The sequence below is a fragment of the Mauremys mutica genome, chromosome 4 (genome assembly GCF_020497125.1).
Source record: "Mauremys mutica isolate MM-2020 ecotype Southern chromosome 4, ASM2049712v1, whole genome shotgun sequence".
Lineage (NCBI taxonomy): Eukaryota > Metazoa > Chordata > Testudines > Geoemydidae > Mauremys > Mauremys mutica.
The window spans coordinates 149,978,681-149,992,275 of NC_059075.1; the positions used below are offsets into that span (position 1 = coordinate 149,978,681).

At 48.9% G+C, this 13,595-nt stretch overlaps 1 protein-coding gene across 1 annotated transcript in view; it reads left to right on the plus strand.

Annotated features, from left to right (window-relative positions):
• The window catches only part of LOC123369112 (E3 ubiquitin-protein ligase RNF213-like), a 71,073-nt gene that overhangs the window by 24,814 nt on the left and 32,664 nt on the right, over positions 1-13,595 (plus strand). Inside the window, exons 9-14 of the mRNA XM_045014473.1 lie at positions 3,085-3,260; positions 3,916-4,012; positions 4,114-4,228; positions 5,528-5,711; positions 8,761-8,972; positions 10,424-10,525. Of these exons, the coding sequence (XP_044870408.1) occupies positions 3,085-3,260; positions 3,916-4,012; positions 4,114-4,228; positions 5,528-5,711; positions 8,761-8,972; positions 10,424-10,525 (886 nt within the window). The remainder of the gene's footprint in view (positions 1-3,084; positions 3,261-3,915; positions 4,013-4,113; positions 4,229-5,527; positions 5,712-8,760; positions 8,973-10,423; positions 10,526-13,595) is intronic.

Consider the following 13,595-nt stretch of genomic DNA (forward strand, 5'->3'; position numbering starts at 1 on the left):
TGGTCTGTCCATGAACTATGACTTTAATGGGACTTTGTGCATGCAGGGTCTGCGCACACTGATCCCTTTGCAGGACTGGGGGCCCAGGATTGTAAATATATGAAGTTTTCAGAATATAAAGGTGGGCATTCAGTGCTGCTTCCTACTCTGGCCCCTTTGTAAAGTGCCAGTGGCACAAAGGGACTGAAAGCGGATGCATCTCCCCGCATAGAGCTGATGTAGAGTAGCATTTTCCAAAGTGGCTGTAGGATTTAGGAACCTAAGTCCCATTAAAAATCATGCTTTTGAAAATGGTATCTGCACATAGGCACTGACTCCACGCAGGGGCGGCTCTAGACATTTCACCGCCCCAAACGCCGGTCCCACAGCTCCGGTGGACCATCGGAGCCACGGGACCAGCGGACCCTCCGCAGGCATGCCGCCGAAGGCTGCCTGCCTGCCGCCCTCCCGGCGACCGACAGAGAGCCCCACGTGGTATGCCGCCCCAAGCACGCACTTGGCGTGCTGGGGCCTGGAGCCGCCCCTGACTCCATGAGTTCTCCAGGGCTCAAGCACCCACAGAAAAAAATAGAGTGTGATCAGCCCCCACAAGGCTGGCTGCAGATCAGCTGTTTGGCAGCACACATGGGGCTGGCCACGGATTAGCTTCTTTAGTAGCACCCGTAGGGCTGGTCACGGATCAGCTGTTCGGCAGCAACCCAGGGGGCTGGCCGCAGATCAGCTGTTCGGCAGCAATCCACAGGGCTGGCCGCAGATCAGCTGTTCGGCAGCAAGCCACGGGGCTGGCCACAGATCAGCTGTTCAGCAGCAAGCCACGGGGCTGGCCACAGATCAGCTGTTCGGCAGCAACCCACGGGGCTGGCCACAGATCAGCTGTTCAGCAGCAAGCCACGGGGCTGGCCACAGATCAGCTGTTCGGCAGCAACCCACGGGGCTGGCCGCAGATCAGCTGTTCGGCAGCAACCTACGGGGCTGGCCGCAGATCAGCTGTTCGGCAGCAACCCACGGTGCTGGCTGTGGCTTCAGCGGTCCCCACCACTCGCTCCTCTCCACCTCCACTCCTCGTCACTCGCCCTTAAGGCAGGAGGTGAAAGAAAGGAGCGAGCAGCAGGCGGGAGGTGCTCAGAGGTGGGGGTAGAGAGGAGTGAGTGGTGGGTAGGTGGGGGGTGTCTTTGGGGAGGGGGCAGAGAGGAGCGAGCGATGGCGGGTGGGGGGAGCCTTGGGGGCGGAGAGGAGCAGGGGGGAGGCACTCAGGGGAGATGGCCTTGGGGAGGGGGCGGAGTGAGGGTGGGGCACCCTCTAGCAGAAACAAAAGTCAGCACTTTGCCAAGCCTGGCCTTGCAACTGATGCAGAGCCTATGTATGGGGCACAGGCGGCTGGCTGCAGAACATCCATCTCTTAGCGCAGGGGCAGGGCTGGCCCCGTCAGGGCCTTGGATCCAGCCTGCAGGATTGCCAGCCCTGCGCCACTCCCGGAAGCAGCCGGCACTGCGGCTCCTGGAGGGGAGGCAGATGGTTCCACACGCTGCCCTTCCCTGCAGGCACCGCCCGCTGCAGCTCCCATTGGCCCGGAACAGGGAACTGCGGCCAATGGGCGCTTCGGGGGAGGTACCAGTAGGCGAGGGCAGCACGCGGAGCCCTCTGTCCCTCCTCCAGGTGCCACAGGGACATGGTGCCAGCTACTTCCGGGAGCGGCGCAGGGCCAGGGCAGGCAGGGAGCCTGCCTTAGTCCCACTGCACGCCACTGCCACTTCAGAGCTGCTCCAGGTAAGTGGTTCTGGGCCAGAGCCCACACCCCTCCTGCATCCCGCACCCCAACCCCCTGCCCTGAGTCCCCTGCTGCACCCCAATCCCCTGCCCTGAACCCCCTGCCACACCCTGCACCCCAACCCCCTGCCAAACCCCTCCTGCACCCCAACCGCATGCCCTGAGCCCCCTCCCGCACTCCCTCCCGCACCCCAACCCCCTGCCCGAGCCCTACATTCATGGTCCTGCATGCAATTTCCACACGCAGATGTGGCCCTCAGGCCAAAATGTTTGCCCACCCCGTCTTAGCATCATAGCCAGCTGGTCCATTCACAGGCAGCCCTAAGCTATGCTGGAGGCCCAAAGGCTACTAGCTGGTCCCAGGTTCAGAAAGCTGCAAGTGACTCCTCTGTGCTCCCCATCTTACCTTCACCCGCTGATTACAGCACATGTTGGAGGACTGAGCCCAGGGCTCCAGTGTTAGCAGCCAGCTTTTTCTGATTTTATGTTATTATTTTTAGATAAATTTTTAGGAGCCATAAATGGTTTTTTAAACATTTTCTTGGAATTATGGAAGCTGTCACCAGGTAGCGCCGTTACACACACTGCTTTTTCACAGCATGCGAGCACGTTTCAATTCTAGGGAAGACAATGTGTGGTGTTGTTTTGCGGTAATGCAGCATTTTGGGTAGGGGGAGTTGTGTGAGCAGCAGAAGAATTTGCTGTCTGCCTTGGGCTTATGTTTAGAGCGGACTGTCTCCCTAAGAACCTGGTGATTGGCTTTGGGCTGACATTCCTGGGAGAAGGGCTGAAATGAGGGATAGAATCTGGCAACGTTAACTCCAAGTGAATAAAGTTGTTTTGCCCAGATTGTGGAATAATTCATATCGGGCAGAAATTATTGATTTTCCAGGATCAAGTCTACCCTTGGTACACAATCATGTCCTCTTAACTTTAGCAAGAGTAATGGAGCTATGTGCATGTTTCAGCACAGAGAGATTTGTAGATTCATAGATTTTTAAGGCCAGAAGGGACTGTTGGGCCATGAGGCCAGAGAATCTCACCTGTGATGTCTACATCATGCACATCACTTTGGCTTGAGCTATAGCAGATCTTTTAGAAACGTATTCAGTCTTGATTTAAAGATTTCAAATGATGGCAAAACCACCACTTCCCTCAGTAACTTGTTCCAATGGCTAATCTCTCTCTCTGTTTAAATTTTTTGCCTTTTTTCCAGTTTCAATTTATTTAGCTTCAGCTTCCAGCCATTCTGATTTTGTCTGGTACCTTATATACTAAAATAGTGACATTTAAAAAAAAATCTTTTTCTCACCCTAGGGAGGCAGTTGCAAGTCACAACAAATTCAGGAGGAAGTGCAACTCCTTCTTTGTGGAGTTTGTCGGTAGTTACTGTTTTGGGGACAAAATCCCTCCATCTGCAGAGATCATCAAACAACTTATTAAATTTGTGGCCTGCAAACCTTCTAACCCAGAACATCAAGAGATTAGAAAGGGTGAGTGATGTGTGTAATACAGGAACGGCTCAATCCCGCCAATCCCAGTTGTTCAGATATCCTGAGTCAGGCCCCAAAACTCATGAGAGTGACTTTAAAATCATGAGAGAAAAACCCAAACAATAAATATGAGGTTCTTTTTATTTGCCTTCTGGTGTTGGAGCTTTTAGGGCAATTCACACCAGCTGGGGATCTGACCCATTGACTCCAGTGTAGCTATGGCTGGTTCACACCAGCTGGGGATCTGACCCATTGACTCCAGTGTGGCTATGGCTGGTTCACACCAGCTGGGGATCTGACCCATTGACTCCAGTGTAGCTATGGCTGGTTCACACCAGCTGGGGATCTGACCCATTGACTCCAGTGTGGCTATGGCTGGTTCACACCAGCTGGGGATCTGACCCATTGACTCCAGTGTGGCTATGGCTGGTTCACACCAGCTGGGGATCTGACCCATTGACTCCAGTGTGGCTATGGCTGGTTCACACCAGCTGGGGATCTGACCCATTGACTCCAGTGAGGCTATGGCTGGTTCACGCCAGTTGGGGATCTGACCCATTGACTCCAGTGTGGCTATGGCTGGTTCACACCAGTTGGGGATCTGGTCTCGTGCTCAGAAAAAAAAGAAGTAATCCTTTCTACTCTTTGGTTTAAGTGTACAAACCAACGAGTGACTTGTCGCCCTTTGAAGAGTGCATGGACCCGAGTCCTACTGTCAAGTCTTCCCTTTTGAAAATGCTGCTCCGATGCAGGTTAGTTCCAGTGCTTCCTCACAGCCATATTAACTATATTTCACTCTCAGATCCGTGTTGGGTATATTCAGTTTTTATAACTTATGTCCATTTCCTCCTAGACTAGACGATGTGAAGGAACACCTGGAAGGCTATCTCTCCAGGATGGAGGAAGTATTATCATTAAATCAAAGCAGTCGTGATGATTTCTATTTCATGGTAGTGTGCTGCTTTGAAGTGAGTCCCGTGAAGAGTCTGTGGATAAATGTAGACATTTTATTACACCCATAATAACTGTTAAAAGAGCAGTTAAGGTTGCAAAGTCAAGTTACTCCAGTGTTAGGAAATGCTAAAATTAAGGTTACCTGTGCAATCTTCACTTCTTCTCTGGTATATGCATAACGATACAGTCTGCAATAATCACATACTATACATAATCACATACTATTTTCTCCACAGAATCTCTGCCTCATTCAGTGTATGAATATTTTTCTTATTATTATTAATGTATTTGTATTATTGTAGTGCCTAGGAGTACTAGTCATGGACCATGATCCCACTCTATTAGGTGCTGTGCAAACTTATGTAGCCCCAGCTTATTCTCTGCACACCATCCAGACCCTGCTCTGAATACAGAATTACTACTACTGTGATGCTCTCACTATAGTATCAGAGCTTCACAAACATTAATGAATTGATCTTCACAAGATTAGTGTTCACTACACCCCTGTGAGATTAGGTGATATTATGCCCATTTTACAGCTGTCAAACTGAGACACAGAAAGATTAAGGCCAAATTGCCAGAAGTCTCCACTAATTTTGGGTGCCCAATTTGAGATCCCCAGGGCCTGACAAGCAGAGTACTTAGCATTTTTATAGCATTTTATGTGTTCATAGCACAGCTCCTGTTGACCTCAGTTGCAGCTGTGAGTGCTCAGTACTTCTACAAGTCAGACCCAGGTATCTCACATTGGGCACCCAGAAAAGGAGAAACAAACAAGTAATGGCCAGTTTTCCCTTTTTCAGAAATAACTTTGGAACTTAGGAGCCTAAATCTCACTGACTTTCAATGAGACTTAGGGGGAAATTTTCAGCAGTGCCCAAGTCACTTAGGAGTCTAAGTCCCATACATGTTCAGTGACATTCAGCACCTGAATCACTTTGGCACTTTTGAAAAATGTACTTGTAGGCTCATAGACGCTGGGAAGCAGGAAGAAAGGAAGGAGCAGAGAGGGCAGAAGGTGTGTGGGGGGGGGGGGTTTAGAAACCAAAGTGGAGAGAAGTGGACGGGGGAGAGAGACAGGAGCTCTTACCCCCAGGCTGTTATTTTTTATTTTTAATCAGTGGCTCTGTTTCAAAATGACTAGAACAATTTTTCGTATTTGTAGCCTTTTAAGTTAACGTCTGCTGTGTGGTGTGGGGAGAAGGGAAAAGTTGAGTCACTAAATAAAAACCTGCCCAACCAACTGCATCCCCTTCACACAGAGGTACTGTCTGTTCACCACTGTACATTTTTTAAAATTCTCTCTTGAACAGGATTTTATGTATTCCTCCTTTCAAGAAGACGCCAGCCAGAATTCGGAGAACTTGCTCTGCACTGCAGATCTGTCTGCTCCCAGCTCTGCCACCGTCACCAGCATTGAAAACCTGCAGTTCATTGCTAAGCTCCGACTCGCCATCAGTAACGTTGCAGCTGTGCTTGGCAGAGAGCTGCCAAGTGGTGAGTGGAGTTTCTAACTGTTTTCCAGTCGTGCTGGACATCAGGAGAGATTGGTTAGAGAACAATACAGCTCCATGGATGTTGTTTGCTTTAAGGATTATGTTTGTATGGCAAATGAAATTTAATATGGATAAATGTAAAGTAATGCACATTGGAAAATATAACCCCAACTATACATACAATATGATGGGAGCTAATTTAGCTACAACGAGTCAGGAAAAAGATCTTGGAGTCATTGTGGATAGTTCTCTGAAGATGTCCACACAGTGTGCAGCAGCAGTCAAAAAAGCAAACAGGATGTTAGGAATCATTAAAAAGGGGATAGAGAATAAGACTGAGAATATATTATTGCCCTTATATAAATCCATGTGTACAGATGTGGTCTCCTCACCTCAAAAAAGATATACTGGCACTAGAAAAGGTTCAGAAAAGGGCAACTAAAATGATTAGGGGTTTGGAACGGGTCCCATATGAGGAGAGATTAAGGCAGCTAGGACTCTTCAGCTTGGAAAAGAGGAGATTAAGGGGGGATATGATAGAGGTATATAAAATCATGAGTAATGTGGAGAAAGTGGATAAGGAAAAGTTATTTACTTATTCCCATAATACAAGAACTAGGGGTCACCAAATGAAATTAATAGGCAGCAGGTTTAAAACAAATAAAAGGAAGTTCTTCACGCAGCACACAGTCAACTTGTGGAACTCCTTACCTGAGGAGGTTGTGGAGGCTAGGACTATAACAGGGTTTAAAAGAGAACTGGATAAATTCACATAGGCAGCTCCAGGCCCCAGCACACCAAGCGCGTGCTTGGGGCGGCATGCCACGGGGGGCGCTCTGCCGGTTGCCGGGAGGGCCGCTGGTCCCACGGCTTTGGTGGACCTCCTGCGGCATGACGCCGTGCTTGGGGCAGCGAAATGTCTAGAGCCGCCCCTGTAAATTCATGGTGGTTAAGTCCATAAATGGCTATTAGCCAGGATGGGTAAGGATTCAAAAACAGATGGCCTTGAACAAAACACCCACACCAGAGTACACGGGGGAGTGTCCTTTTCCTCAGTCTCTCACCTTGTGGTGTGAAAGTCTGACAAACAAATGTCCCTTTAACACACCAGTCCCCTGTCCCTCCACCGCACCCCACTCACAGTTGTTATCCTTGGTCAGTGAAGACCCAGAGTTCAAAGGTGCATCGGTGTGAGTTCACCTCCCATCCAGAGGGTGCAGACATCCAGCAATGCCTCAGCTGTCGCTCCACCATTGGCCACTGACTCCACCACTGCTCGCTGTGCCGTCAGCCACTTTATTGGCCACTTGCTCCACCAGCTCACTCCGCTGTCGGTCGCTCTGGCAGCCGCTCACTCCTGTGTCAGCTGCTCTGACATCACTCACCCCACCACTGACCTCCACTGCAGCCTCTGGAATGTATTGAGGTCCCACCACTTAACGCAGCTCTCAGTGATTTCAGCTGTTACTGGGGGAGCCTCATTGCTAGTGCAGGCAGGGCAGCCACTTTTACCAGAGACGCTGTCCCATAGCAGCTCTGATGCTTGGACCTGGTTATCGGTGATTCCAGCTCTAATGATCCAAAACAAAACTCTCAGCTGAATCTTAATCAGTTCTGTCATTAAACAGTGGAGGGGGGAAGGACAAACGGTGTCTAGAACTCTTCGGCAGAGCCCACACCACCATGCACAGACACCTGTCCTCACCCTCTCACCTCTCCACTGGGCTCCAGCGCTCCCACCCCCTGCTTAGCGAGTGGAGTTCAGTTGAGGTTGAGCCTCTCAGGCAGGTTATGCCAAGCTCAGATCTGCTGCCCTCTGTTCACACATCAAGGATAATAAAACTTTATCACTCCTGCACCCAATACCAAAGGGACTTGCAGTCCAACACCAGCTAAAAGTGATCATTTGTGCAAAGCGGCTCCACCATGCTGCACATCTAGGCAGAGTGGGCGTGTCTGTGCAAACTAGGTCGGCTCCTGACGTCTTCTCCCCCAGCTCACCACTAGATGTCAGGGGAGAGCTCATTCAGACTCTGCTTACAGATCTTTCTGAATCGGAATATTTTATTACATGAAACATTTCAAGATTTTGACTTTTCCTCATGATTTGGGACAAAACAAATTTAGAAATATCACAATTTTCCACAGAACAGAAATTCTATTTCCAACCAGTTCTTATCGTTACTGAAAAATACAACTTTAAAGGGCAAGAAGAAAAAAGTGTGGTCCCTACAGAAACAAATGTCCCAGCACATTTAGCCAGCTGATTTTAGTGAAATGATCTTTCCCCTCAATTTCACTTGGTATGAGGTCACCAAATTAAAAGAGACAGGGTAAAAGCTTCTTTAAATGAGTTTTTAGAGTATTTAAGTTAGAGTAGATGTCTCTTTCTCAAAGCTCCGCTCTAGCTCAGCCAGCAGTTATTGGGCCAGATGCAGGAATCACCAGGGCAGATTCTCTGGCCTGGGTTATTCAGAGATTACCAGATCAGAAGGGGATTATTGTGATCATCTAGCCTGACCTCTGTATAGCACAGGCCAGAGAACTTCCCCCAAATAATTCCTGGAGCAGAACTTTTAGAAAAACATTCAATCTTGATTTACAAGATTATGTAGGAGACTGGACTGGGTGGACACAATGGGGCCTTTTGACCTTAAAATCGGTGACTCTATAAAAGTGGCTGACCTCTTTGAATGCTGTAGGCTCTACCAGACCAAACTCACTGTTGCCACAAAATTAATGGTGGCATCATTTACTCCTACAGGATGAATTTTATCCATGAAGCAATTTTCCACTGGCAGTAGTATTGCATTTTATAGCTGTAAATCTTCACTTCAGATGAGTTAATGGAAGGACTGTTCCTTCTGGTTCAGATGCAGTGTATCTATTTACATGGGATCTTTCTTGACTTTCTCCTTTTTTCACCTATTATCTAAAATACTATGGTAACATTACCACAGGGATTTCATTGCGTATGAGGTTTGAACAGTTGTGAAGCTAGGCAGCAATATTGCATTTGTTTGGGGCTAATACTGAACTCTGCTTGGCAGCTGCAGACCAGAAAACATGGACCAGTGCTGAAACTGCAGAGAAACAGTCCCAACTTGTGAATTCCATGAAAAATCTGGTTGAAAAGGCCCAAACACCTTGGCCTCAAATATTCCTTATTAGAAATCTTCGTAATTTCTATGGGATGAACATAATGCAGAAGATTCTTCGGCGAGAGCCATGGATTTTACTCAGAGGGATTGAGACTTCACAGGTAAGCGGCTTCCAAAGGCAACAGAATTTTATGTTTACAGAAACTGTATGAATAATTTGCATCTCCTTTCTATGGGATAGTTAATTCAGGAGACCCTTATTGACCTGAAAGCAATTTTGTTCTTTTTGATAACCAAAAAACTGCTCTAAACCACAGAATTGGTAAAACACGACCTTTGTGCTTTTGTGTTTTACTTTCAAAATGATTTTGGTATTTAGATTGAGAGCTCTTTGTGGCAGGGACTGTCTCTCAGTACATATCTGTGCAGCGCCTTGCACAATGGGGCTCTGATCTTAGTTACTGTGGGCAGGTTTACACTTAAAACACTGCACTGGCGCAGCTGCCCTGCTGTAGTGCTTTAATGAAGATGCTCTACGCCAGGGGTCTCAAACACTTGGCCACATGCGGCCCACGGAGTTACTTCCTATGGCCCACCATGGGCACCGACTCCACCGGCAGCCAAGCTCCCCTCATTCCTCTCCTCCCCCTCCCCAAGCGCGCTGTGTCCCTGCTCCTCCAACTACCTCCCAGCGCTTCCCACAGCCAAACAGCTGTTTGGCGGCGCTTAGGACTTTCCAGGAGGGAGGGGAGAGGAGCGGGGATGCGGTGCACTCAGGGGAGGAGGTGGAGAAGAGGTGGGGCCGGGGCGGCGATTTGGGGAAGGGGTTGGAATAGAGGCGGGGAAGAGGTGGGAAGAGGCAGGGCAGGGGCGGGGCCTCATAGAAGTGGTGGAGTGGGGAGGGGCCGGGGCAGAGGTGGGGCTTTAACCAAAGTAATTCTAAAAGTAAATGCGTGTTTTGTCATTTGAGTGAGGTGCATTACTGAGTATTTATATTTTATTAAAACCCTTCTTCGCATTATAGTTTTTAAAAAGTTAATACATTGACTTTAATAGCATATTATATTACTCTTCATTTTTTTCATTTTTGACTATACTTTTGTATCGTTGTATGAAAAGGTGTCAGTGATGGGGCCCTCAGCCCAATGTAGTAGTCCTCTTGTGGCTCTCATGGTGTTTTGAGTTTGAGATCCCTGCTCTACGCTGATAGGAGAGAGCTCTCCCATCCATGTAGTTAATCCACCTCCCCTACAGGCGGAAGCTACATCTGCAGGAAAGGCTCTCCTGCTCGTTGATATAGCAGTATCTAAATGGTGGATTTGGTTGGTACAACTACATTGCTATGGGGCACTGATGTCAGTCACTGTGTGTCTGTGCAGTGCCTGGCACTGTGGGCCCCAATCAAAATCATGGCTTCTAGACACTGCCATAATACAAATAATAAAACCAATAAATAAAATAAAAATAATAATAAAATACATGACAAACATTTTGATTAACCTTCAAATGTAACTGGTCTGGTAGGGTTCTTTAGCAGCCTCTTGCTATAAAATGATGTGCCTTAAATAATATATAAACAGCTTCTTTATAACAAACGTATTTATTTCCATAGGACATAAAAATCAGCTCCAATACACCATTGATGCTTGTGACTCTAGACAGAGCAAGAGTCCACATTAAAAACACAGACTCTGAAGAAGCCAAGCAAATAACAGTGAGTGTCTGTTTTCTGTTTTAATGGAACACTGTTTGGTTTGTGATTCTGAACGAGTGAAATTCACCCCTGTGCAGAGAGCCGGCACAATTTACACCAGCTGAGGATCTGCCACATAGGACCTGAATCATAGGACTGGAAGGGACCTTGAGAGGTCATCTAGTCCAGTCCCCTGCACTCCTGGCAGGGCTAAGTATTATCTAGACCATCCCTAACAGGTGTTTGTCTAACCTGCTCTTAAAAATCTCAAATGACGGAGATTCCACAACCTCCCTAGGCAAATTATTCCAGTGCTTCACCACCCTGACAGTTAGGAAGTTTTCCCTAATGTCCAACCTAAACCTCCCTTGCTGCAGTTGAAGCCCCATTGCTTCTTGTCCTGTCCTCAGAGATTAAGAAAAAAAAATTTTCTTCCTCCTCCTTGTAACAGCCCTTTACATACAGTAACTCCTCACTTAAAGTCGTCCCAGTTCACGTTGTTACATTGCTGATCGGTTAGGGAACATGATCATTTAAAGTTGCGCAGTGCTCCTTTATAACATTGTTTGGCAGCCACCTGCTTTGTCCACTGCTTGCAGAAAGAGCAGCCCGTTGGAGTGAGCTGGTGGGGGCTTGGAACCAGGATGGACCGGTAGCCCCCCTATCAGCTCCCTATGCGGCAGCCGCCCACTAGGCTATTAATTGCTGGCAGTTCAGCTGTCCCTCCCCCCACTGCCATGTGCTGCTCCTGCCCTCTGCCTTGGAGCTGCTTCCTGGAGCCTCCTGTTTGCTGTGCAGTGGAGGGGGGGGGGCTAATGTCAGGGTGTCTCCCTGCTCCTGCACCCCGCTTACCCCATTTCCATAGAGCGAGGGGTGGGGGAGCGGGGAATGACACGACAGGGCTCAGGACAGAGGGAGCTTCCTGGCAGTAGCTTCTGTCTCAACTTGCTGATCTACTTAAAAAGGCAGTGTACTTAGAGTGGAGTCAGCACACTTAAAGGGGCAATGCGCATTTCTCTCTCACACAGGGTGTGTGTCTCTGGCCTGGTCTACACTACGCGTTTAAACCGATTTTAGCAGCGTTAAACCGATTTAACGCTGCACACGTCCACACAACGAGGCCCTTTATATCGATATAAAGGGCTCTTTAAACCGGTTTCTGTACTCCTCCCCGACGAGAGGAGTAGCGCTGAAATTGGTATTACCATATCGGATTAGGGTTAGTGTGGCTGCAAATCAACGGTATTGGCCTCCGGGCGGTATCCCACAGTGCACCATTGTGACGGCTCTGGACAGCAATCTGAACTCGGATGCACTGGCCAGGTAGACAGGAAAAGCCCCGCAAACTTTTGAATTTCATTTCCTGTTTGCCCAGCGTGGAGCTGTGATCAGCACGGGTGGCAATGCAGTCCCAAATCCAAAAAGAGCTCCAGCGTGGACCGTACGGGAGATACTGGATCTGATCGCTGTATGGGGAGGCAAATCTGTTGTATCACAGCTCCGTTACAGAAGACGAAATGCCAAAGCATTTGAAAAAATCTCCAGACAGAGGCCACAGCAGGGACTCAGCACAGTGTTGCGTGAGAAGCGTAATGGAAAGCCAAAGAATCAAATGGACGCTCATGGAGGGAGGGAGGGGGTACTGAGGACTCCAGCTATCCCACAGTCCCCGCAGTCTCTGAAAAGCATTTGCATTCTTGGATGGGCTCCAAGTGCCTGAAGGGTCAAAAACATTTTCCCGGGTGTTTCAGGGTGTATGTCGTCAATTTACACCCTTCCCCCCACCCCCGAAAGAAAAGGGAAAAAAATCGTTTCTCTCCTTTTTTCAATGTCACCCTATGTCTACTGTATGCTGCTGGTAGATGGGGTGCTGGAGCGTTAAACAGCAGCGTCCTCTCCTCTCCTCTCCCTGGTGGCAGATGGTACAGTGCAGTAGGACTGGTATCCGTCCTCGTCATCAGCCCGTGAGTGCTCCTGGCTGGCCTCGGTGAGGTCGACCAGGGGCACCTGGGTAAAAATAGGAATGACTCCTGGTCATTCCCAGCGGATGGTGCAGAACGGCTTGTAACCGTCCTCATCATAGCAACTGAGGGCTGAGCTCTATCAGCCCCGCCCCCCCCTACCCCCCCGTCATGTCTAAAGAAAAGATTCTGTACTGGCTGGACTATCATAGCAGCTGGAGGCTTCCTCCCCCTCATTTTATCTCACTAAAAAGTCACTGTTTCTTATTCCTGCATTCTTTATTACTTCATCACACAAATGGGGGGACACTGCCACAGTAGCCCAGGGGGGTTGGGGGAGGAGGGAAGCAACGGGTGGGGTTGTTGCAGGGGCACCCCCTAGAATGGCATGCAGCTCATCATTTCTGCAGGATCTCTGGGGCTCTGACACGGAGCGGCTGTGCTCTCTGGTTCTCTAGTACACTTGCCCCATATTCTAGGCAGGACTGACTCTATTTTTAGACAAAACATAGGAAGGGAATGACCCAGGGGGTCATTCCCATTTTTGCCTATGCGCCCCCGGCCAACCTCAGCGAGGCCAGCCAGGAGCACCCATGATAGCAGCAGACGGTACAGAACGACTGATAACCGTCATCTCATCGCCAATTTACAATGGCATGGTAGACAGTACAATATGACTGGTAACCATCTCTGCTATCTTGCAAAGGCAAATGAATGCTGCTGCGTAGCAGTGCAGTACCGCGTCTGTCAGCAGCATCCAGTATACATACGGTGACAGTGACAAAAGGCTAAACGGGCTCCATGGTTGCCATGCTATGGCGTCTGCCACGGCAATCCAGGGGAAAAGGGCGCGAAATGATTGTCTGCCATTGCTTTCCCGGAAGAAGGATTGAGTGATGACATTTACCCAGAATCACCCGCAACACTGTTTTTGCATTGGGATCTCAACCCAGAATTCCAATGGGCAGAGGAGACTGCGGGAACTATGGGATAGCTACGGGATAGCTACCCACAGTGCAACGCTCCGGAAATCGACACTAGCCTCGGTACATGGATGCACACCGCCGAATTAATGTGCTTAGTGTGGCCGCGTGCACTCGATTTTATACAATTTGTTTTACAAAACCGGT